We start from the raw sequence: 22,634 nt of genomic DNA, 5'->3' as shown, positions 1-22,634 counted from the left end.
CATCTCAAAAAACTTTATTTAGAAGTTTCTGACAGTGGATATGTTTGCACAACTCTATGAATATACTAAAAACCAATAAACTGTACACTTTTTAAAATTAGTTTTTGAGACAGAATCTTGCTCTGTCACCCAGGCTAGAGTGCAGTGGTGCAATCTCAGCTCACTACAACCTCTGCCTTCCAAGTGCAAATGATTCTCACGCCTCAGCCTCCTGAGTAGCTGGGAGTACATGTGTGTGCCACCGTGCCCAGCTAATTTTCTGTGTGTATATGTGTTTTTAGTAGAGACGGGGTTTCGCCATGTTGGCTAGGCTGGTCTCGAACTCTGGCCTTAAGTGATCTGCCCACCTCAGCCTCCATGTGGTGGGAGCCACCATGCCCAGCCAGCTCTACACTTTAAAAGGTGGATTTTATGGCATGTGAACTGTAGCTCAATAAATTAAAATCAATAGTCTCTCATGAAAAATTTATGTTTAGGAAATCTTAAATTTACTTGAAATACTAAGATTTAAAAAAAAGGTATAAAATTTTCAACCATGGAAAAAAGTAGAATAATATAATGAACCCTAATGGACCAGCACACACCTGCGATACCTACGGACTCATAGCAGATGTCTCATCTGCACCCCTACCAACTACTGTCCACTCCATTCAATTATTTTGAAACAAATCCAAATTTTCATAATATTCATCTGTAAGTACTTCAATATATATCTCAAAACTAAGAAATCTTTTTAAAATAACCACAATATCATTTATATATCTTAAATTTTAACAATCATTCATGACTGGGCATGATGGCTCTTACCTGTAATCCCAGCACTTTGGGAGGCCAAGGTGGGCGGATCACCTGAGATCGGGAGTTTGAGACTAGCCTGGCCAACATGGTGAAACCCCGTCTCTACTAAAACTATAAAAAGTAGCCAGGAGTGGTGGTGGGTACTTGTAATCCCAGCTACTCAGGAGGCTGAGGCAGGAGAATCGCTTGAACCCGGGAGGCAGAGGTTGCAGTGAGCAGTGATCACACCACTGCACTCCAGCCTGGGCAACAGAGCAAGACCCTGTCTCCAAAAAAAAAAAAAAAAAATTATATATATGTATAAATAATTATATGTGTGTATATATATATAATTCCTTAATATCAATAGGCAAACGTTCGTGAGTGTTCTAATTTCTCTGATATTGTCATATTTAATTTGCAACTAATTTGAATTGGGATCCTAAGAAGGTATACAAATTGCATTGAATTAATTTCAACGTAAGTTTTGTTATTGATAGGACTTTTCCCTCGTGAAAATTCCTTTGAAACATAAATATGTTCTTTTTTTTTCAATTCATAGGTCTTAAAAATGAGCTATAACAAAGTCCGAAAACTTCAGAAAGATACTTTTTATGGCCTCAGGAGCTTGACGCGATTGCACATGGACCACAACAATATCGAGTTTATAAACCCAGAGGTTTTTTATGGTCTCAACTTTCTCCGCCTGGTGCACTTGGAAGGAAATCAGCTCACTAAGCTCCATCCAGATACGTTTGTCTCTTTGAGCTACCTGCAGATATTTAAAATCTCTTTCATTAAGTACCTATACTTGTCTGATAACTTCCTGACCTCCCTCCCTCAAGAGATGGTCTCTTATATGCCTGCCCTAGAAAGCCTTTACCTGCATGGGAACCCATGGACCTGTGATTGCCATGTAAAGTGGTTGTCTGACTGGATACAGGAGAAGCCAGGTATCTATATTGTTTATTTATTTATTTTTTTGTCCCAATTAAATGGAGGAAATCTGCTTGGAGGTGTTATATTAGGAAGTGGAGAGGCCAGGGTAATTTAGGAGAGAAAATAACATCTCAGAAATAATTCAAGAATAATGAATTATTTACACATCATTTATGGCTGTGTTTTGGCTACTGTGGCAGTCAAGTAGTGTCAGAGAACTGTTTCACAAAGCCCAAAAGTCCTTGCTATCTGGCTTTTTATAAAAATGTTGCTGATCTCTGGCTTAGAGAATAAATCTCATGCTCCTTAGGCTACAAGCCAGGTCTTCCTAGTGTGGTGCTGGCCTATCCTCAGCCTCCTTTCCCTCCTCTCCAACCCTCAGCCCCGCCTATCCCAGGCACACAGGAAGTTTTTGCTCTTAACAACTCTGGACAACTTCCTGCCACACTACAAGCCGTTTTACCCCCTCACAGCTGCTGCTGCCCCTGCCTGGAGCCCTTCCTTTCCTTTTCTGCTTGATGGTTCTCAGCCAGCCAGCACACTGCTTGACCCTTCTGAGAAGTCTGGTTGCTTCTCCACCCACCCCATCTGCATCAGAATAACCATTTCACCACTTGGGTTGTTTGCCTATACTTCCATTCTTGAATGGATAACATTTGGTTATAATTACTACTATTAGAAGTCTTTTGCTTTTCTGGTATCTAATTTATCTTTACCTGGGGTCTTAGTATGTCCCAAACTTACATATATGTATAGAAACACATCATATATACATTCATGCATATGTCATACGTACATATACATATGCACACACATGTAATCACACACTGCATACTGACGGTCAACAACAGATGGCATGTATGATGATCCTTCCATAAGACTTATAATGGAGGTGAAATAAAACTATTGCCTAGTAACATTGTAGCCATCATAAAGAGGCAGTGCAACATGTTACCTTTTCTAAGTTTAGATACATAAATAATTAAAATTGTATTACAATTGCTGACAGTATTCAGTAGAGTAATATGCTGTATGAGTCTGTAGTCTAGGAGCAGTAGGTTTTACCATATTGCCTAGGTGTGTAGTAGTCTATACTATCTAGGTTTGTGTAAGTACACACTCCATAATGTTTGCACAACAAAATTGCCTAATGATACATTTTTCAGAATGTGTCCCTGTTGTTAATCAACTCATAACTCTCTATATGTAAAATAATGAAACCCATAGGGGTTAACATTTTTCAGTCTTAATAAGCAAGTGTTCTCCTTTTGACTGAGATGACTTAATGATAATTTTTACAAGACCCATGGGTCAGTCATATCAACCTCGTATGCTTTGAAAATTTTTCATCCATTCCAAGAGATTCAACAGTTGTTCATGCCTTCAGTTGCTTCACTTGGCATGTGGTCAGCAATTCTTTTGCACCGATCTCAGTAGTTAAATGTAACACTCTTTATCTACGTGTGGGTGTCTTCTATTCTTTGATTCCGCAAAGCTGTTGATGCAGCATTTCTATAAAATGAATTTGTGGCTGTTTCTCTAATGAGAGTTTATTTCATGGATATGAAATTTATGTCTTGCTGCTCTGTTTCTGTTCTTTTCTACATACTTGACAACCTGTTTTAATGCTAAATCATAGTGTTATCTTTTTTTTTTTTTTTTTTTTTTTGAGACGGAGTCTCGCTCTGCCGCCCAGGCTGGAGTGCAGTGGCCGGATCTCAGCTCACTGCAAGCTCCGCCTCCCAGGTTCACGCCATTCTCCTGCCTCAGCCTCCGGAGTAGCTGGGACTACAGGCGCCCGCCACCTCGCCCGGCTAGTTTTTTGTATTTTTTAGTAGAGACGGGGTTTCACCGTGTCAGCCAGGATGGTCTCGATCTCCTGACCTCGTGATCCGCCCGTCTCGGCCTCCCAAAGTGCTGGGATTACAGGCTTGAGCCACCGTGCCCGGCCAATCATAGTGTTATCTTAATTAAAACATTTTAAAGGCAAATTTAATATATGTTATAGCACCAATACTTGTAATACAATGGAAAGCAATATAAATATCTATGACAATCTTTATAGGTGTAAAGCTGTGATAGCTATATTGATTGCCAATTTGTCAGCTGTTACTGTAAAACATCTTCAGTTGTAAGGCACATCTCAATTTATAAGTTGAAATGTGAAAAAACAAACAAAAAAACATGGTCATAGAATTAGGCACTTTTTCTGGCCTGCCTGTCTGCTTTTCTTCCTTCTGCTGATCTTTCCTGAGCATCCATTGGCCAGGGCTGGGGACATACAGATGAACAAGAATGAAGTTTATAGTTTCATAGGAAGACAGATAAGTAAACAAGTCACTCTAACAGTGAATAATGAAAAAGTAGGATAGGAGAAGTGAAAGGTACCAGGAGACTATAAAACAGGAAGCTTACCCAGAATAAGTGCTGTTCAGACTGGATTCTGAAGGATGACTGGTAAGGACTTGGGTCATGATGAAAGACATCAAGTGTACAGGACATGGGAGGAGCAGCATATGCCAGAGCCAGTTGGGCTTGGCAGGGTTGAGGAATGGAAAGGATTTCCATGGGGCTGGAACCGAGTGTAATGGAGGGAATGGAGGTGACGTGGTCAGGTTTTTTGCATTTGAGGCAAAATACGTCATGTCCAAGGCCTGCTAACTCTGGCTCAGTGCAAACAATAATAAGCATGGTGTGAGCATATTCCATGATGAGGTTTCATTAAGCCAGAAGTCTGCCATGTTGTCTTAGCCCAGAGTACTGATAAGTAGGTAAAGGAATACAGCTTGTTGGCAAGTGGGTGATTGGGAGGCAACTCTTTTTTTTTTTTTTTTGAGACAGAGTTTTGCTCTTGTTGCCCAGGCTGGAGTGCAATGGCACGATCTTGGCTCACTGCAACCTCTGCCTCCCAGGTTAAGCGATTCTCCTGCCTCAGCCTCCTGAGTAGCTGGGATTACAGACATGTGCCACCATGCCTGGCTAATTTTGTATTTTTAGTAGAGATGGGGTTTCTCCATGTTGGTCAGGCTAGTCTCAAACTCCCGACCTCAGGTGATCCGCCCGCCTCAGCCTCCCAAAGTGCTAGGGTTAGAGGCGTGAGCTATTGCGCCCAGCCGGGAGGCAACTCTTATGATTGTTCAAAGGTTTTCCAACTTGCCAGCCTCCTCCTCTGCATAGGTTTAGACTATAAAATTTGCTGAAGAATGCTGACTGGCCAGGCATCTGTGATATTACCTGTCACACTGTAGTGCACACAGAAGAGTTTGGTGTCTTTGGTCAGAGTGACTTTCTTAAGCCTTTGAGAGGACATGTGCACACAGACCCTATCTAGCCACTCTGACTAATTAGATCTTCTAAGAAGTGCAGTGCTTTTGTTAAGTGCTGTCTCCAGTGCATCATATAAGAGCTACTACATGGAAGAGCATGGATGTCTCAGGCTGTATTTTGTGTAAGGGAAAAGTCTATACCTCTTACCAAGTATTCAAGTGACCAGTCATTTCAAATAGGCTTACCACAGCAGAGCTTTTAAATGGTATGTGATATCCAAATATTTGACAGATGAGGCACCTATGACTTAGAAATGCTGGTCGTTATAATGCTGGTCCTAGTACTGTAAGACTTGCAACCTCTGACTTTGCCAGAATGCCAGACATTTAACGGGCCTCTCCACTACCTTGGCACAATGTTCTTCCCTCCCCCTTAAACTTGAACCTCCTCTAGTGCATCTACCTCATCCAAGGGGACCATCAACCATCCAGTTTCCAAAGTCATAAAACAGAGTCTTCCTTGACCTTTCCTTTTAGTTACTGTCCATATTCAGTCAATCCTCACCTCCTATTGATTGGTTCTACCTGCTTCATTGTCTCCTGCGTCCATCTGCTTCTCTTAATCCCTATTGCTACTAAGTTAGACCAGGTCAAGGTACCCTATAATTCAGTCAATATTCTTTTGGATAATGGAAGTAAACTTGGGTTTTTAAATGATATCCAAGGAACTATAAATGATCCTTTAACAAACAGCTTTTCTTTTAAAGAACAATGAGGTCCTGTGGCCATCTTAAAATGTTAAAATGAAGAAATAGAACTAAACTGTTATTAATAAAAACTGACAAACATGAGCATATCATTTTGTTTCCCTAGATAAAAAACATGATACGTTCAACTAATATTTACTGAGTACCAAATATATATCAGGCATTTGCTGAACATGGGAAATACAGCAGTGAATAAGACAGACAAAATCCTGTGTCTATGCATATTATGTTGTAGCAGGGTATACAGACAATAGTTTTTAAAAAATCAATTCAGAAGGAAAAATCAGAAAACTTTCTATTGAACACTAAAATTTCCAAATTGTTTCAGCTTCTAGAAAAAGCTATTTCTTCAAACTGTTTATGTCAATTCATAAAGAGGTCACAGCTGATAACTCAATTGTGATTTTTTTCCAGATGTAATAAAATGCAAAAAAGATAGAGGTCCTTCTAGTCTTCAGCAATGTCCACTTTGCATGAACCCTAGGGCTTCTAAAGGCAAGCCCTTAGCTATGGTCTCAGCTGCAGCTTTCCAGTGTGCCAAGCCAACCATTGACTCATCCCTGAAATCAAAGAGCCTGACTATTCTGGAAGACAGTGGTTCTGCTTTCATCTCTCCCCAAGGTTTCCTGGCACCCTTTGGCTCCCTCACTTTGAATATGACAGACCAGTCTGGAAATGAAGCTAACATGGTCTGCAGTATTCAAAAGCCCTCAAGGATATCACCCACTGCATTCACTGAAGAAAATGACTACATCTTGCTAAATACTTCATTTTCAACATTTTTGGTATGCAACCTAGATTACGGTCACATTCAGCCAGTGTGGCAAGTTCTGGCTTTGTACAGTGATTCTCCTCTGATACTAGAAAGGAGCCACTTGCTTAGTGAAACACCACAGCTCTATTACAAATATAAGCAGGTGGCTCCTAAGCCTGAAGACATTTTTACCAAAATAGAGGCGGATCTCAGAGCAGATCCCTCTTGGTTAATGCAAGACCAAATTTCCTTGCAGCTGAACAGAACTGCCACCACACTCAGTACATTACAGATCCAGTACTCCAGTGATGCTCAAATCACTTTGCCAAGAGCAGAGATGAGGCCAGTGAAACACAAATGGACTATGATTTCAAGGGATAACAATACTAAGCTGGAACATACTGTCTTGGTAGGTGGAACCGTTGGCCTGGACTGCCCAGGCCAAGGAGACCCCACCCCACACTTGGAGTGGCTTCTAGCTGATGGAAGTAAAGTGAGAGCCCCTTATGTCAGTGAGGATGGACGGATACTAATAGACAAAAGTGGAAAATTGGAACTCCAGATGGCTGATAGTTTTGACACAGGCATATATCACTGTATAAGCAGCAATTATGATGATGTAGATATTCTCACCTATAGGATAACTGTGGTAGAACCTTCTGTTGAAGCCTATCAGGAAAATGGGATTCATCACACAGTTTTCGCTGGTGAAACTCTTGATCTTCCATGCCGTTCTACTGGTATCCCAGATGCCTCTATTAGCTGGGTTCTTCCAGGAAACATTGTGCTCTATCAGTCTTCAAGAGACAAGAAAGTTCTTAACAATGGCACATTAAGAATATTACAGGCCACCCCAGAAGACCAAGGTTATTATCGCTGTGTGGCAGCCAACCCATCAGGGGTTGATTTTTTGATTTTCCATGTTTCAGTCAAGATGAAAGGACAAAGGCCCTTGGAGCATGATGGAGAAACAGAGGGATCTGGATCTGATGAGTCCAATCCTATTGCTCATCTAAAGGAGCCACCAGGTGCACCACTCCATACATCTGCTCCGATGGAGGCTGAGGTTGGAAAACACGCCTCAAGCACAAGTAAGAGGCAAAACTATCGGGAATTAATACTCCAGCGACGTGGAGATTCAACACATCGACGTTTTAGGGAGAATAGGAGGCATTTCCCTCCCTCTGCTAGGAGAATTGACCCACAACACTGGGCAGCACTGTTGGAGAAAGCTAAAAAGAATGCTGTGCCAGAGAAGCGAGAAAATACCACAGTGAGCCCACCCCCAATGGTCACCCAACTCCCAAACATACCTGGTGAAGAAGACGATTCCTCAGGCATGCTTACTCTACATGAGGAATCTATGGTCCTGGCCACTAAAACTTCGAACCTTCCAGCAAGGACAGTGACTGCTGACTCCAGAACAATATCTGATAGTCCTATGACAAACATAACTTCTGGCACAGAATTCTCTCCTGTTGTGAGTTCACAAATACTACCACCTGAAGAACCCACAGATTTCAAACTATCTACTGCTATTAAAACTATAGCCATGTCAAAGAATATAAACCCAACCATATCAAGCCAAATGCAAGGCACAACCAATCAACATTCATCCACTGTCTTTCCACTACTACCTGGAGCAACTGAATTTCAGGACTCTGACCAGATGGGAAGAGGAAGGGAGCATTTCCAAAAAGCACCCCCAATAACAGCGAGGACTATGATCGAAGATGTCAATGTCAAAATGCTTAATAGCACCACCAACAAAGTATTATTAGAGTCAGTAAATACCACAAATAGTCAACAGACTTCTGTAAGAGAAGTCAGTGAGCCCAGGCACAATCACTTCTATTCTCACACTACTCAAATACTTAGCACCTCCACGTTCCCTTTAGATCCACACACAGCTGCTCATTCTCAGTTTCCGATCCCTAGAAATAGTACAGTTAACATCCCGCTGTTCAGACGCTTTGGAAGGTGGAGGAAAATTGGTGGAAGGGGGCGGATTATCAGCCCATATAGAACTCCAGTTCTCCGACGGCATAGATACAGCATTTTCAGGTCAACAACCAGCGGTTCTTCTGAGAAAAGCACTACTGCATTCTCAGCCACAGTGTTCAATGTGACATGCCTGTCCTGTCTTCCTGGGGAGAGGCTCGCCACTGCCACAGCAGCATTGTCTTTTCCAAGTGCTGCTCCCATCACCTTCCCCGAAGCTGACATTACCAGAGTCCCAACAGAAGAGTCTACAACTCTAGTCCAGAATCCACGATTACGACTTGAGAACAAACCCAATGTAGATAGTGAGAAAACAACACCAACAATAAAATATTTCAGTACTGAAATTTCCCAAGTGACTCCAACTGGTGCAGTCATGATGTATGCTCCAACATCCATACCCATGGAAAAAACTCACAAAGTAAATGCCAGCTACCCACGTGTGTCTAGCACCAATGAAGCTAAAAGAGATTCAGTGATTACATCGTCACTTTCAGATGCTATCACCAAGCCACCCATGACTGTTATAGCCACTACAAGGTTTTCAAGAAGGAAAATTCCCTGGCATCAGAACTTTGTAAATAACCATAACCCAAAAGGCAGATTAAGGAATCAACATAAAGTTAGTTTACAAAAAAGCACAGCTGTGATACTTCCTAAAACATCTCCTGCTTTACCCAGAGGCAAAGTCTCCCCCTTCTACTTCACCACACTTTCAGCAAGTGTGATGCAAATTCCATCCAATACCTTGACTACAACTCACCACACTACCACCAAAACACACAATTCTGGAAGTCTTCCAACAATGAAGGAGCTTCCCTTCCCACCCCTTAACTCTATGCTCCATAATATAAGCAAAGACTCAAGTACAATAAGCATCATACCAACGCAAACAGCAATACCAGCAACAACTCCTACCTTCCCTGCATCTGTCATCACTTATGAAACCCAAACAGAGAGATCCAGAGCACAAACAGTACAAAGAGAAGAGGAACCTCAAAAGAACAGGACTGACCCATACAGCTCTCCCGACCAGAGTTCTGGCTTCACTACATCCACTGCTATGACGCCTCCTGTTCTAACCACAACTGAAATTTCAGTCAAGCCCAGTGTCTCTGCATTCACTCATTCCCCACCAGAAAACACAACTGGAATTTCAAGCACAATCAGTTTTCATTCAAGAACTCTTAATCTGACAGATGTGATTGAAGAACTAGCCCAAGCGAGTATTCAGACTTTGAAGAGCACAATTGCTTCTGAAACAACATTGTCCAGCAAATCACACCAGAGTACCACAACTAGGAAAGCAATCATTAGACACTCAACCATGCCACCATTCCTGAGCAGCAGTGCTACTCTAATGCCAGTTCCCATCTCCCCTCCCTTTACTCAGAGAGTGGTTACTGACAACATGGAAACTCCCATTTCTGGGCTTATGACAAATGCAGTGGTCAAGCTGCACGAACCCTCAAGGCACAATGCTAAATCACAGCAATTAGTAGCAGAGGTTGCAACATCTCCCAAGGCTCACCCAAATGCCAAGTTCACAATTGGAACCACTCACTTCATCTACTCTAATTTGTTACATTCTACTCCCATGCCAGCACTAATAACAGTTAAATCACAGAATTCTAAATTAACTCCATCTCCCTGGGCAGAAAACCAGTCTTGGCACAAACTATACTCAGAAATTGCTGAAAAAGTCGAAAAGCCAGAAGTAAGCATGTTGACCACTGCAGGCCTGCCAGAGGTCACCACTCTTGCTTCAGATTGGGATGGACAGAAGAGTGACTTTGATAAGAAACTAGTTCAAGAAGCAACAACTTCCAAACTCCTTCCCTTTGACTCTTTGTCTAGGAATATATTGGAAAAGCCCAGAATAGTTGGAGGAAAAGCTGCAAGTTTTACTATTCCAGCTGACTCAGATGCCTTTCTTCCCTGTGAAGCTGTTGGAAATCCTCTGCCCACCATTCGTTGGACCAGAGTCCCATCAGGTATTTGAAACTTTTTCTTTACACTCAGTTTTTGTTAGAAAACAAGAAGAAGATTGTTATGTTTGGGGATTATACATCCAAAGAATCATTATCAGTTTCAAATTTTTCTAAGACACAGAAACTATAAATATCCTCATTTGACACTGGCATATTTTCACTCATCAGAAGGGCTTAAAATATGTTAATTAAGATCATTTTTTAGAATGCCTCAAAAGCTGATTCAAAGTAATATGATTTGAAAAAGAGAGAATGGTTATTGTGTTGAACCATCTGACTTTAAAATTATGTGAATAAAAAAATCCAGGCTGTGCACGGTGGCTCATGCCTGTAATCCCAGCACTTCGGGGAGGCCCAGGCAGGTAGATTACCTGAGGTCAGGAGTTCAGGATCAGCCTGGCCAACATGGTAAAACCCCATCTCTACTAAAAAAAAATACAAAAATTAGCCAGGTGTGGTGGTGGGTGCTTGTAGTCCCAGCTACTCGGGAGGCTGAGACAGGAGAATTGCTTGAACCTGGGAGGCAGAGTTTGCAGTGAGCCAAGATCGCACCATTGCACTCCAGCCTGGGCGATAAGAGTGAAACTCCATCTCAGTAAAATAAAATAAAATCCAGGAATAATTTTAGCAATCTTAAGACTAGATGTCCTAATTTTTATTTTTTATTTTTTTGGTCTGTCACCCAGGATGGAGTGCAGTGGTACAATCATGTCTCCAGGGGCTCAAGCGATCCTCCTATCTGAGCCTCCTGAGTAACTGGGACGACAAATGCACACCACCACACCTAGCTAATATTTTATTTTTTATGTTTGTAGAGACAGGGTCACATTATGTTTCCAGGGCTAGTCTTGACCTCCTGGGCTCAAATGATCCTCCCACCTCAGCCTCCCAAAGTGTTGGGATTATACAAGTGAGCCACAGGGCTGGGCTTTCATTTTAATTTAAATGTATTCTTAGTAGCCCCCAAAAATATAGCTTTATGTTTTCTATCTAAACTTTGATGACCTATAGCAATAATTTTCTTTTTTCTTCTCAGGACTTGATTTATCTAAGAGGAAACAGAATAGCAGGGTGGAGGTTCTCCCCAATGGTACCCTGTCCATCCAGAGGGTGGAAATTCAGGACCGTGGACAGTACTTGTGTTCTGCATCCAATCTGTTTGGCACAGACCACCTACGTGTCACCTTGTCTGTGGTTTCTTATCCTCCCAGGATCCTGGAGAGACGTACCAAAGAGATCACAGTTCATTCTGGAAGCACTGTGGAAGTGAAGTGCAGAGCAGAAGGTAGGCCAAACCCTACAGTTACCTGGATTCTTGCAAACCAAACAGTGGTCTCAGAATCATCCCAGGGAAGTAGACAGGCCGTGGTGACAGTTGATGGAACACTGGTCATCCACAATCTCAGTATTTATGACCGTGGCTTTTACAAATGTGTGGCCAGCAACCCAGCTGGCCAGGATTCACTGCTGGTTAAAATACAAGTCATTGCAGCACCACCTGTTATCCTAGAGCAAAAGAGGCAAGTCATTGTAGGCACTTGGGGTGAAAGTTTAAAACTGCCTTGTACTGCAAAAGGAACTCCTCAGCCCAGCATTTACTGGGTCCTTTCTGATGGCACTGAAGTTAAACCATTACAGTTTACCAGTTCCAAGTTGTTCTTATTTTCAAATGGGACTTTGTATATAAGAAACCTAGCCTCCTCAGACAGGGGCACTTATGAATGCATTGCTACCAGTACCACTGGTTCGGAGCGAAGAGTAGTAATGCTTACAATGGAAGAGCAAGTGACCAGCCCCAGGATAGAAGTTGCATCTCAGAAAAGGACTGAAGTGAATTTTGGGGACAAATTACTACTGAACTGCTCAGCTACTGGGGAGCCCAAACCCCAAATAATGTGGAGGTTACCATCCAAGGCTGTGGTCGACCAGCAGCATAGGTAAGTCTATACCTTTGGGTTGGAATTATCTGCTTTATCTATTTAGCTGTACAGCTTCTGAAATGGAAGAAGTGACAGTGAGGCTAGCAGCAGTTTCAGAGTGCACATAGACTTTGGACATAAAGAAACTCTCGAAAAAACCTCATCTTTTGAGATCATTTGAATATGAAAACCATTCTTTTCACATGCTTAACTCAAAGCGTCAACTTCTTGGGGTTTTTATATTTTAGGCAGAATTAAAAATCTCATTTATCTCCATACTAGGTACAGTTTTAAAATAGTAACTGTAGGCCAGGGATGGTGGCTCATGCCTGTAATCCTAGCATTTTGGGAGGCTGAGACAGGTGGATCACCTGACATCAGGAGTTCAGGACCAGCTTGGCCAACATGGTGAAACCCTATCTCTACTAAAAGTACAAAAAAAAAAAAAAAATTAGCTGGGCATGGCAGCAGGTGCCTGTAATCCCAGCTGCTTGGGAGGTTGAAGTGGGAGAATTGCTTGAACCTGGGAGGTGGAGGTTACAGTGAACCGAGATTGCACACTGCACTCCAGCCTGGGCACCAGGGTGAGACTGTCTCAAAAAAAAAATAGTAATTGTATAAATATAGTCATACTCTCTCTATATACGAAACAGAGAAGGGGATTTTTGTGATGCAGTCGAGATTCTGGAGAGAGACACTCCATTATTTTACTCGTCAGAGTCCCCTATTCGACATTTTAAACTTCATTATAATCAGTACTTAATTTTTTCTTTCCTAAAATTACAAAGCACTTCGTGAAAGTCACAATATTAAGACCTCCACTAAGTGAAATGTATTCAGGCCCCCACACTCTGATGTGATGAGACATATATATACAAATACACACTTTCTCTGGTCTGTTATAAGCATATGAATATTCTTTTTTGTTTATTTGTTTGTTTTTTGAGATGGAGTCTTGCACTGTCGCCCAGGCTGAAGTGCAATGGCATTATCTCTGCTCACTGCAAGTTCCACCTCCCAGGTTCACGCCATTCTCCTGTCTCAGCCTCCTGTGTAGCTGGGACTATAGGCGCCCGCCACCACACCTGGCTAATTTTTTGTATTTTAGTAGAGATGGAGTTTCACCATGTTAGCCAGGATGGTCTTGATCTCCTGACCTCATGATCTGCCCGTCTCAGCCTCCCACAGTGCTGGGATTATAGGCATGAGCCACCATGCCCAGCCTCAATATTCATTTTATAGCTGGCTTTCTATGTAAATTAAATTCTATCTTCAAAAATCAATAATTATAGCTTATGAGGTTTTTTTTTTTTGCAATTGGCATGACTTTATACAATGGTTTTTCCATTACATGACAAAAAAATGATGAGAATTTCCATCTTACACATCTGTTTATTCATTAATAGAAAACATCCATGCAAGAAAAATTACACATAGTAAATGTGAATTTGTAGTCATGCTTAGGACTTGAAGATTTTTTTCTAATGACATGAGTTGATACTGAATACAGCTAATAAATTTAACCTGTGAGCTTTAGTTCAAAAGTAAATGTTAATTTTCAAGTTTTTCAAATGTTGTCAAAAATCACCTAAATTGACATTTTTTAGATTTATAATTTTTAAATGCTGAGTTATGAAATGTGAGTTTTGTGCTTTGGAGAGGCTGAAGAAGCCTCTGCATTAATCTTTATTAAGAATTCTGTCTTTTACTCTGAAAAACCTTCTATTTTCAGAAGTAAATTCTCTCTCTCAAAAATATGAGCTTATAAAAAGAAGCATCAATAGTTCTGTCTCTTCTATGTCACAGTCTTCAGTTGCATTAGATCTTGGGTGCAGGGGATATCACTCTAAGCCAGTGTTTCTCCAAGAGAAGACTCCCTACTAGCAGGATTAGCATTGTCTGGGAATTTGTTTAATCAGGAGCTCGGATTTTGTTTTAATAAGCAATCTGTTCTTAAAAGCCCTCCAGGTGATTTTGTTGCTAAAATTTGACGCTTGTTTTCAAACTTAATTGTTTATAAGTTGGCCGGGAAGTTTGTTAAGGAGTGGGTTTCTGTATCCCTGGTGAGACCTATTGAAGCAGAATTTCAGGAAACCAAAGCCAGGAAATATGCATCTTAAACTTGTCCTCATGTAATTCTGATGTAAAGCCTCATGTAAAGCTTAAACTTGGCCTTAACTTGTTAACATCTTAAACTTAACATCTTAAACTTGGCCTCATGTAAAGCTGATGAGGGATCTTCATTGAGAACCAAGTTAGAACAGTGGTTCTTTGCTGCACATGGAAACCTTTAATCTGGAAAATTTTAAGAATCCTGATGCCTAAGCCATGCTCCACACATAATAAGTCAAATTCTGGAGGTTAGACCCAGACATCAGTATTATTTTAAACTTCACAAGTGATTTTAATGTTGAGCCAAGTTTAAGAACCAATACTTTTAGAAAGCATTAAGAAAGAATGCCAGTATAGCATGGTGGAAAGCACAAGGCTTGAGAACCAGCCCTGTGACCTAAGGCAAATTACTAAATCTCTCTAAATACCAATTTTTCAGCTGTATAGTGAGGGAATTACTTCAAGATTAAACCACCAGTGCAAAGCACCTGGCAGTTTCCCTTCCTCTTAAGTGTATTCGTGTTGATTTTACCTTGGTTTATATGCCAGAGAAGTTCCTTCCATACTTGGAAAAAAAAAAAAAAAACCACTTTTTCTAAAATTTTACTATAATACTTCCCATACTTACCTTTGCTGGAGAATAACAATGACGATGGCTGGGCGTGGTGGTTCACACCTGTCATTCCAGCACTTTGGGAGACCAAGGCGGGAGGATCACTTGAACCCAGAAGTTGGAGACCTGCTTTGGCAACACAGTGAGACTCTGTCTCTACAAAAAATAAAAAAATTAGGAGGGCATAGTGAGATGTGTCTGTAATCCCAGCTACTCAGAGGTTGAGGTTGGTGGATTGCTTGAACCTGGGAGGTCGAGGCTGCAGTGAGCCATGATCTCACCACTGCACTCTAGCCTGGGGCTCCAGAGTGAGACCCCGTCTCAAAAAATAGAAATAGGTAAATAGAAAATGAGAGAGAGAAAATTGACTTGAGACTGTTTGACTTGGTTAGCACTTACGCTATGAAAACAGTTTTTACTTTTCTCTCCAGTTTTATCTACCTGCTTAGCCCATGTTGCCCAAAAATAAGAAAGACATTTTCTCCTATAGGTATCCCTGATAGCACTTTTAGCACCAATTCAGTCTCCATTGATCTTTCTTAAAAACTAGATTTAGTTTTACCAGGAAAGATCTGCCACCTGGTGGTTAAATTTGGTAATGGTAGGCTGTGCCGCCACTGTACACCTGAAGAATGATATTCCACACAGCTCAACCTAGTGCAAAAACCAGTCACTCTACAGCTGCCCATAGAGGGCAGATGCTGCAACAACCTTCTAAGGAACCCTGCGTTGGTATTCTCTTTATAACAAAGTAAAATTTATTTTTTTTTTCTAAAACAGTTTCATTTTTGTCACCCAGACTAGAAAGCGATTCTCATGCCTCAGCCTCCCGAGTAGCTAGGATTACAGGCATGTACCATCATGATCAGCTAATTTTTTGGATTTTTAACAGTGATGGGGTTTCGCCATGTTAGCCAGGCTAGTCTCAAACTCCTGCCCTCAAGTAATCTGCCCACATTGGCCTCCCAAAGTGCTGGGATTACAGGCAAGAGTCACTGTGCCCAGCCAAAGTAGAATATATTTTCTAACCAAATTATTCAATAATTGTTTTGTTACTAATAACTTTTTAGAAAGTATCATCTGCCATCTTTTCTGAGGAACTGAGTTTGCTTTTTCCTTACCTGTATATATATTATAAAACGACTATGTTTGTGGATCCAATTAGTTTACTTGATACGTGAAATGGTCAAGGAAGTCATGGTGTCTAGAAATCCCATATTTCTAGCACGTCCCTCATCATTAAGATTTTTTTAAAAAAATTACTGTGTAACAGAGATTCATTTGAATTCCATCTGAGAAATACTACTTATTTGCACGAAACTATACCTGTCCAATTAGATAATTTCATCTTTCAGCAAATGACTTAGAAGACAATAAACTGGTAGTAATTCTAATTTTTATTGCAACAATTTAAAGCTAATTACACAAAAACAGGTAACTATGAGGTGATGGATATGCTAGTTAATCGTGGTCATTTCACAATGTATATGTGTGTGTGTATATATACACACACACATATATATATAAAATATCATGTTCTACACTTCAAAGATACGCAATTTTCATTGGTCATGCTTCAATAAAGCTGGGGCAGAGGGAGACAATTCTGAGTAAAACAGTTTCCCTCATTGCTAACAGCTGTACACTCAAATGAATCTCCTTTCTCCTTAGAATGGGCAGCCGGATCCATGTCTACGCAAATGGATCCCTGTTTATTGGATCAGTAACAGAAAAAGACAGTGGTGTCTACTTGTGTGTGGCAAGAAACAAAATGGGGGATGATCTGATACTGATGCATGTCAGCCTAAGACTGAAACCTGCCAAAATTGACCACAAGCAGTATTTTAGAAAGCAAGTGCTCCACGGGAAAGATTTCCAAGTAGATTGCAAAGCTTCCGGCTCCCCGATGCCAGAGATATCTTGGAGTTTGCCCGATGGAACCATGATCAACAATGCAATGCAAGCCGATGACAGTGGCCACAGGACCAGGAGATATACCCTTTTCAACAATGGAACTTTATACTTCAACAAAGTTGGGGTAGCAGAGGAAGGAGATTATACTTGCTATGCCCAGAACACCCTAGGGAAGGATGAAATGAAGGTCCACTTAACAGTTATAACGGCTGCTCCCCGGATAAGGCAGGGTAACAAAACCAACAAGAGAATCAAAGCTGGAGACACAGCTGTCCTTGACTGTGAGGTCATTGGCGATCCCAAACCAAAAATATTTTGGTTGCTGCCTTCCAACGACATGATTTCCTTCTCCATTGATAGGTACACATTTCATGTCAATGGGTCTTTGACCATCAACAAAGTGAAACTGCTCGATTCTGGAGAGTACGTATGTGTAGCCCGAAATCCCAGTGGGGATGACACCAAAATGTACAAACTGGATGTTGTCTCTAAACCGCCATTAATCAATGGACTGTATACAAACAGAACTGTTATTAAAGCCACAGCCGTGAGACATTCCAAAAAACACTTTGACTGCAGAGCTGAAGGGACACCATCTCCTGAAGTCATGTGGATCATGCCAGACAGTATTTTCCTCACAGCCCCATACTATGGAAGCAGAATCACAGTCCATAAAAATGGAACCTTGGAAATTAGGAATGTGAGGCTTTCAGATTCAGCCGATTTTATCTGTGTGGCCCGAAATGAAGGTGGAGAGAGCGTGTTGGTGGTACAGTTAGAAGTACTGGAAATGCTGAGAAGACCGACATTCAGAAATCCATTTAATGAAAAAATAGTTGCCCAACTGGGAAAGTCCACAGCATTGAATTGCTCTGTTGATGGTAACCCACCACCTGAAATAATCTGGATTTTACCAAATGGCACACGATTTTCCAATGGACCACAAAGCTATCATCAGTATCTGATAGCCAGCAATGGTTCTTTCATCATTTATAAAACAACTCGGGAGGATGCAGGAAAATATCGCTGTGCAGCTAGGAATAAAGTTGGCTATATTGAGAAATTAGTCATATTAGAAATTGGCCAGAAGCCAGTTATTCTTACATATGCACCAGGGACAGTAAAAGGCATCAGTGGAGAGTCTCTATCACTGCATTGTGTGTCTGATGGAATCCCTAAGCCAAATATCAAATGGACTATGCCAAGTGGTTATGTAGTAGACAGGCCTCAAATTAATGGGAAATACATATTGCATGACAATGGCACATTAGTCATCAAAGAAGCAACAGCTTATGACAGAGGCAACTATATCTGTAAGGCTCAAAATAGTGTTGGTCATACACTGATTACTGTTCCAGTAATGATTGTAGCCTACCCTCCCCGAATTACAAATCGTCCACCCAGAAGTATTGTCACCAGGACAGGGGCAGCCTTTCAGCTCCACTGTGTGGCCCTGGGAGTTCCCAAGCCAGAAATCACGTGGGAGATGCCTGACCACTCCCTTCTCTCAACAGCAAGTAAAGAGAGGACACGTGGAAGCGAGCAGCTTCACTTACAAGGTACCCTAGTCATTCAGAATCCCCAAACCTCTGATTCTGGGATATACAAATGCACAGCAAAGAATCCACTTGGTAGTGATTATGCAGAAACGTATATCCAAGTAATCTGACATGAAATAAACATGTGGGCAGAATTTGTTTTTTGGAAGAAGTTTAATCAAAGGCAGCCATAGGCATGTAAATGAATTGGAATACATTTACAGTATTAAATTTACAATGAACATGCAAAATAAAAGGACTTGTAAATAAATGCATTATGAACTGATGATACTGATTTATTTAATGGATCTCAAAACAAACTTTTAACTTAAGGCACTTTTATTTTGCCAACAAATAACAATAAACATTAAAACGGTCCACTATAAAATAACAAATGGCTAATGTACCTGAATTTTTCAGTAAAAAAATGAACTTTTAATACCAGTTGCCTAGTGTCCACTTCCTATCAATGTTACAAGCATGGCACTCAGAACAGAGACAATGGAAAATATTAAATCTGCAATCTTCTTTATGTAAATTTACCATCCTGATGTATAAATATTTTGTGGTTTATAAATTTTTTTGCTAAAACCTACAGAAAATAAGCACTGAGCTGTCTTGATTATGATTCACCATTTGTTCACACTGAAAATTTTCATTGATGGGGAATACAAAAATGTTTTAATAACTGCATTTAAAAATAAATGCAGGCTCACTTTTCCACATGTAAAAAGCAATGTAATAACTGCACATCATAAAATGTGAAAAGGGGGTTGATTACTTTTGTCCAAATACGCCCATTAAAAAGGTTTTAAAAATACAATGAAACTTCTTTATAACTTTAAAATCTAGCTCAGGCACCCCTGGTTTGGAGCTGTTTATAAGGAAATTTTTCTGAGGAGGAATCATTGCTCTATAAGCATTTCATTTAATTAATAATTCTTTATGGAATGGGAAAATGCTTGGGAGGGTCTAGATCTGTTATATATAATGAAGTTTCACTGTATTTAAAATCGGATCAATCCTACACAGAATGTTGCTTTTTGTAATTCACTGAATTTATATTACATGCTTAATTCAACCTGAATTAATTTGGGGAATATTATATGATTGATCTTACCTAAATCTAGGGCTGGGGTTTTCCAGGGTAATTTCTCCAGCATATATTCAAACATTCACCTATTAGGAATTATAGGAGCTTTATAAATGGGAAAAAAATGCCATAGGTCTTAGATATCTCAGTGCACAAAACCGAGAATTACTAATATGTTAGCCCCTGCCAATCATTTGAGACATGTGGGATAGCGCCCTTAGGTTTTCATCGCACTGACTTTCAGCTAGCCCCATCTAGCCTAAAACGTGACCTGCTTGCAACTTATGTCTGATGTTAGTACCTTGTGGCTGGAAGTGGTCAAAGATACTCTTTGTAATTGATCTCCCTCTACTTCCAGGCCAAGAAGGGTAAATGCAATGACAAATGCAACCCTATTAGGAAAAAGCCTACAGTGTAAACAAGAGAGTCTATGAGCTTCTTATATCCATGAATTGTGATAGGTACAGCTGACTCTATTTGATTTCAAGGTCTGCCTTTAAGGGGAGCTGGGGTCTCCATCTTATTCTAAGGTAATTTCCTCTGGTAAGGTACCAGGCTCTGCCACAGGGCTTCCCCTTGTGACCATCTTAATGCAAAAGAATGCATTTGCTAGAAAAGAAAAAAAAAAAAAAATAGAAACCTCTCAAGATAGATACAGAATTAATAGGGAGAAAATCTGAAGACTAAAGTAATTCTAGTTATTTTCTTTATAATGCGCAGGGGTAAAACAGCATTCCTCAACTTTCCATAGAATCTTGGAATTAGAATCTTAGCATAACTAACTTTCTCACCTAAAAAAAAAGAACACAGATATGCCCCACTGCCTTCATGTGCAAAATGATCAATAATTTAACTCACCTCTGCAAAGTATAAAGTGCATACAAATGCTATGCAATTATAACACTCATTCTTAAAACAGTATTACTGTTGTTTGCAATGTTGAGCTACAAAATATATGGTTCAAACTGAACTGGCAAAGAAATTTGGAAAGAAATAACAAAGATGGAACATGACTCACTCACTAGGCACAACATTTACATTTCGGTTGTTTTGCCAATGCAGTCATTATATAGATATATTACTTTGAATAAAACAACTTCATAAGCTTATCTAAGTATGATTCTTGAGAGGAAAAAATCTGATATACAAAACCAGCAAAAATGTGTACAGATACATCTTCTGAAAGCAGATAGACTGTTAATTTAGTGAAAAGAATGGTTTTTAATGTTTTGGCAAAGTCTTTTCCAGCCCAGAGTAAACACAAAATGGGCAGGCTGGAGTGAAATATTTTCACAGTGTACAAAGCAGTTCACATGGATGTTGCCACAGCAAAGTAAGCTGACATGTATTTGAGGTCATTTGCATGAGTCAAACTTTGCAATGAGTAACTCACCTAGGAAGATATAAATTATTTGCAAAAGAAAATGTCTACTAAAGTTGTACTAGCTAGATTTTAAAAAAGTAGATTTACATGGTCTGCTCATTATAGACAAGTCTATTCACAGTATGCTTGACTATATTATATGTAAAATCATATGGCAAAAGAAAATGAAATAACAGAGAACATGGGAAAATATCCCCCACATATGTTTTAAAATGCCCTGCAATTTTCACATTCAAAATTTTATGCATCTAAATCTAAAAAAATATTATATGGAATACTCTTAAGTTACACAAACTGATAATTTACTGGTTTCTTTTTTACTCTAATAGGAGCAAATTACCACATACTTGAACAAAGTTAAAATAGTTACTATTTCTTTATAATAAATTTGATGTATAATTTACTTGTGCTTTTTGCACCAATTTATAAATACAGTATATGCAATACACAACCAAGACTGACACTGACAGTAATAATTAAATTCAAAATAGCAAATACTTACCATACAAAATAAACAGCAAATACACCTTGTATGAAAACCAGAGCCTTCTGGACTTTGGGGCCAGATTCTCTGGAAACATGTCAAGTGTGAGCACTGGAATCTCAAGCCAGCTGCTAGGGTTTTTCCCTTAAGGTGGCATAAGGTTCAGGAGAACCAAAACTGGCAACAAATAGTTGGACGATTCCACTGCAGTTCTTTCAGGCCTTTAGGATGTACATGTTGTACCTTCACAATGACTCTCGTCAATGATCTTGCCTCAAAACAAATTTGAGTACAGCTACTTCTAACAGGTTTCCGCACATCTTAGGGCGGCTCTCACAGGAACCTTGGTTTAGGTTCTCAGTTTAAGAAGTTTAAGTACTAAGCAACAATCTGTTTCAGCACCTTTTGACCACAACAAAAGCAAAGAAAAGTCCTACATAAATAAGAACAAAGTTTATAAAGTGCTTATGAGATTACAAACATTTCAAATTAGAGCAATGCAAATAAATGTCCATTTCACCATCACAGGTGAATGCAGAATAAATGGGTCACGTTTCTGTCTAGATCTGACATTCCTTTCAAATCAGTAGTTTGGTCCAGCAGAGTTTGGAAAATAAAATTAAAAAAAAACAAAACAAACAAAAAAAAAACTTCATCATTAATGAATGAAATACATAAATACTCTAAGTCCATCATAATCCATTCTTTCTAGAAATGTGAGATTCAAAAAAAGCACCAATTTCAAAAGGTCTGCTAGCACACTCTTCCGGGAGTAGGCCTGCCTGCATGATTCACATTTGTAAACCTACTTTAAAGGTGAGTTCAACAAAATCAAACCACAACTTCTCCTTGGATTTTTGTTTAAACACCTTTTTTTGTGTGTATGTGTGTGAGATGTAGCATACAATATAGTAAAATGTCAAAGAAATGATAAAACAAAGGGACATTTTTAAGATGACTAATGCATTAAATTTGATTTTCTGTTTTTCAGTGCAAACATAAAACGTCATGTCTTCTCCTCTTGCAGATTCAGAAGTGTGAAGGATGCCCATACGGAGTCACTCCTTGCTGTGGCTGGTTGC

At 40.0% G+C, this 22,634-nt stretch overlaps 2 protein-coding genes across 10 annotated transcripts in view; one reads left to right on the top strand and one right to left on the bottom strand.

The window, feature by feature from the left end:
* Positions 1 to 19,193, top strand: part of IGSF10 (immunoglobulin superfamily member 10) — a 24,912-nt gene extending 5,719 nt beyond the window's left edge. For 2 of the 4 annotated variants that reach the window (XM_005546100.5, XM_005546099.5), the window contains exons 4-7: positions 1,340 to 1,730; positions 6,164 to 10,498; positions 11,532 to 12,432; positions 16,811 to 19,193. In XM_005546100.5, coding sequence (XP_005546157.3) covers positions 1,340 to 1,730; positions 6,164 to 10,498; positions 11,532 to 12,432; positions 16,811 to 18,722 — 7,539 coding nt within the window. In that variant the 3' untranslated portion in view covers positions 18,723 to 19,193. Of the gene's footprint in view, positions 1 to 1,339; positions 1,731 to 6,163; positions 10,499 to 11,531; positions 12,433 to 16,810 lie in introns of those variants that run through there. The other 2 variants (XM_074031276.1, XM_005546103.5) reach the window with 2 other exon arrangements.
* Positions 18,747 to 22,634, bottom strand: part of MED12L (mediator complex subunit 12L) — a 341,010-nt gene continuing 337,122 nt past the window's right edge. For all 6 annotated transcript variants that reach the window (XM_045386761.2, XM_045386764.2, XM_005546118.4 and 3 more), the window contains one exon: positions 18,747 to 22,634. In XM_045386761.2, coding sequence (XP_045242696.2) covers positions 22,582 to 22,634 — 53 coding nt within the window. In that variant the 3' untranslated portion in view covers positions 18,747 to 22,581.

This window comes from Macaca fascicularis, chromosome 2, assembly GCF_037993035.2.
Source record: "Macaca fascicularis isolate 582-1 chromosome 2, T2T-MFA8v1.1".
In the NCBI taxonomy this organism is placed as follows: Eukaryota; Metazoa; Chordata; class Mammalia; order Primates; family Cercopithecidae; genus Macaca; species Macaca fascicularis.
Note: the sequence above shows the minus strand (reverse complement) of the source record. Positions and strands in the feature narration are given on the sequence as shown.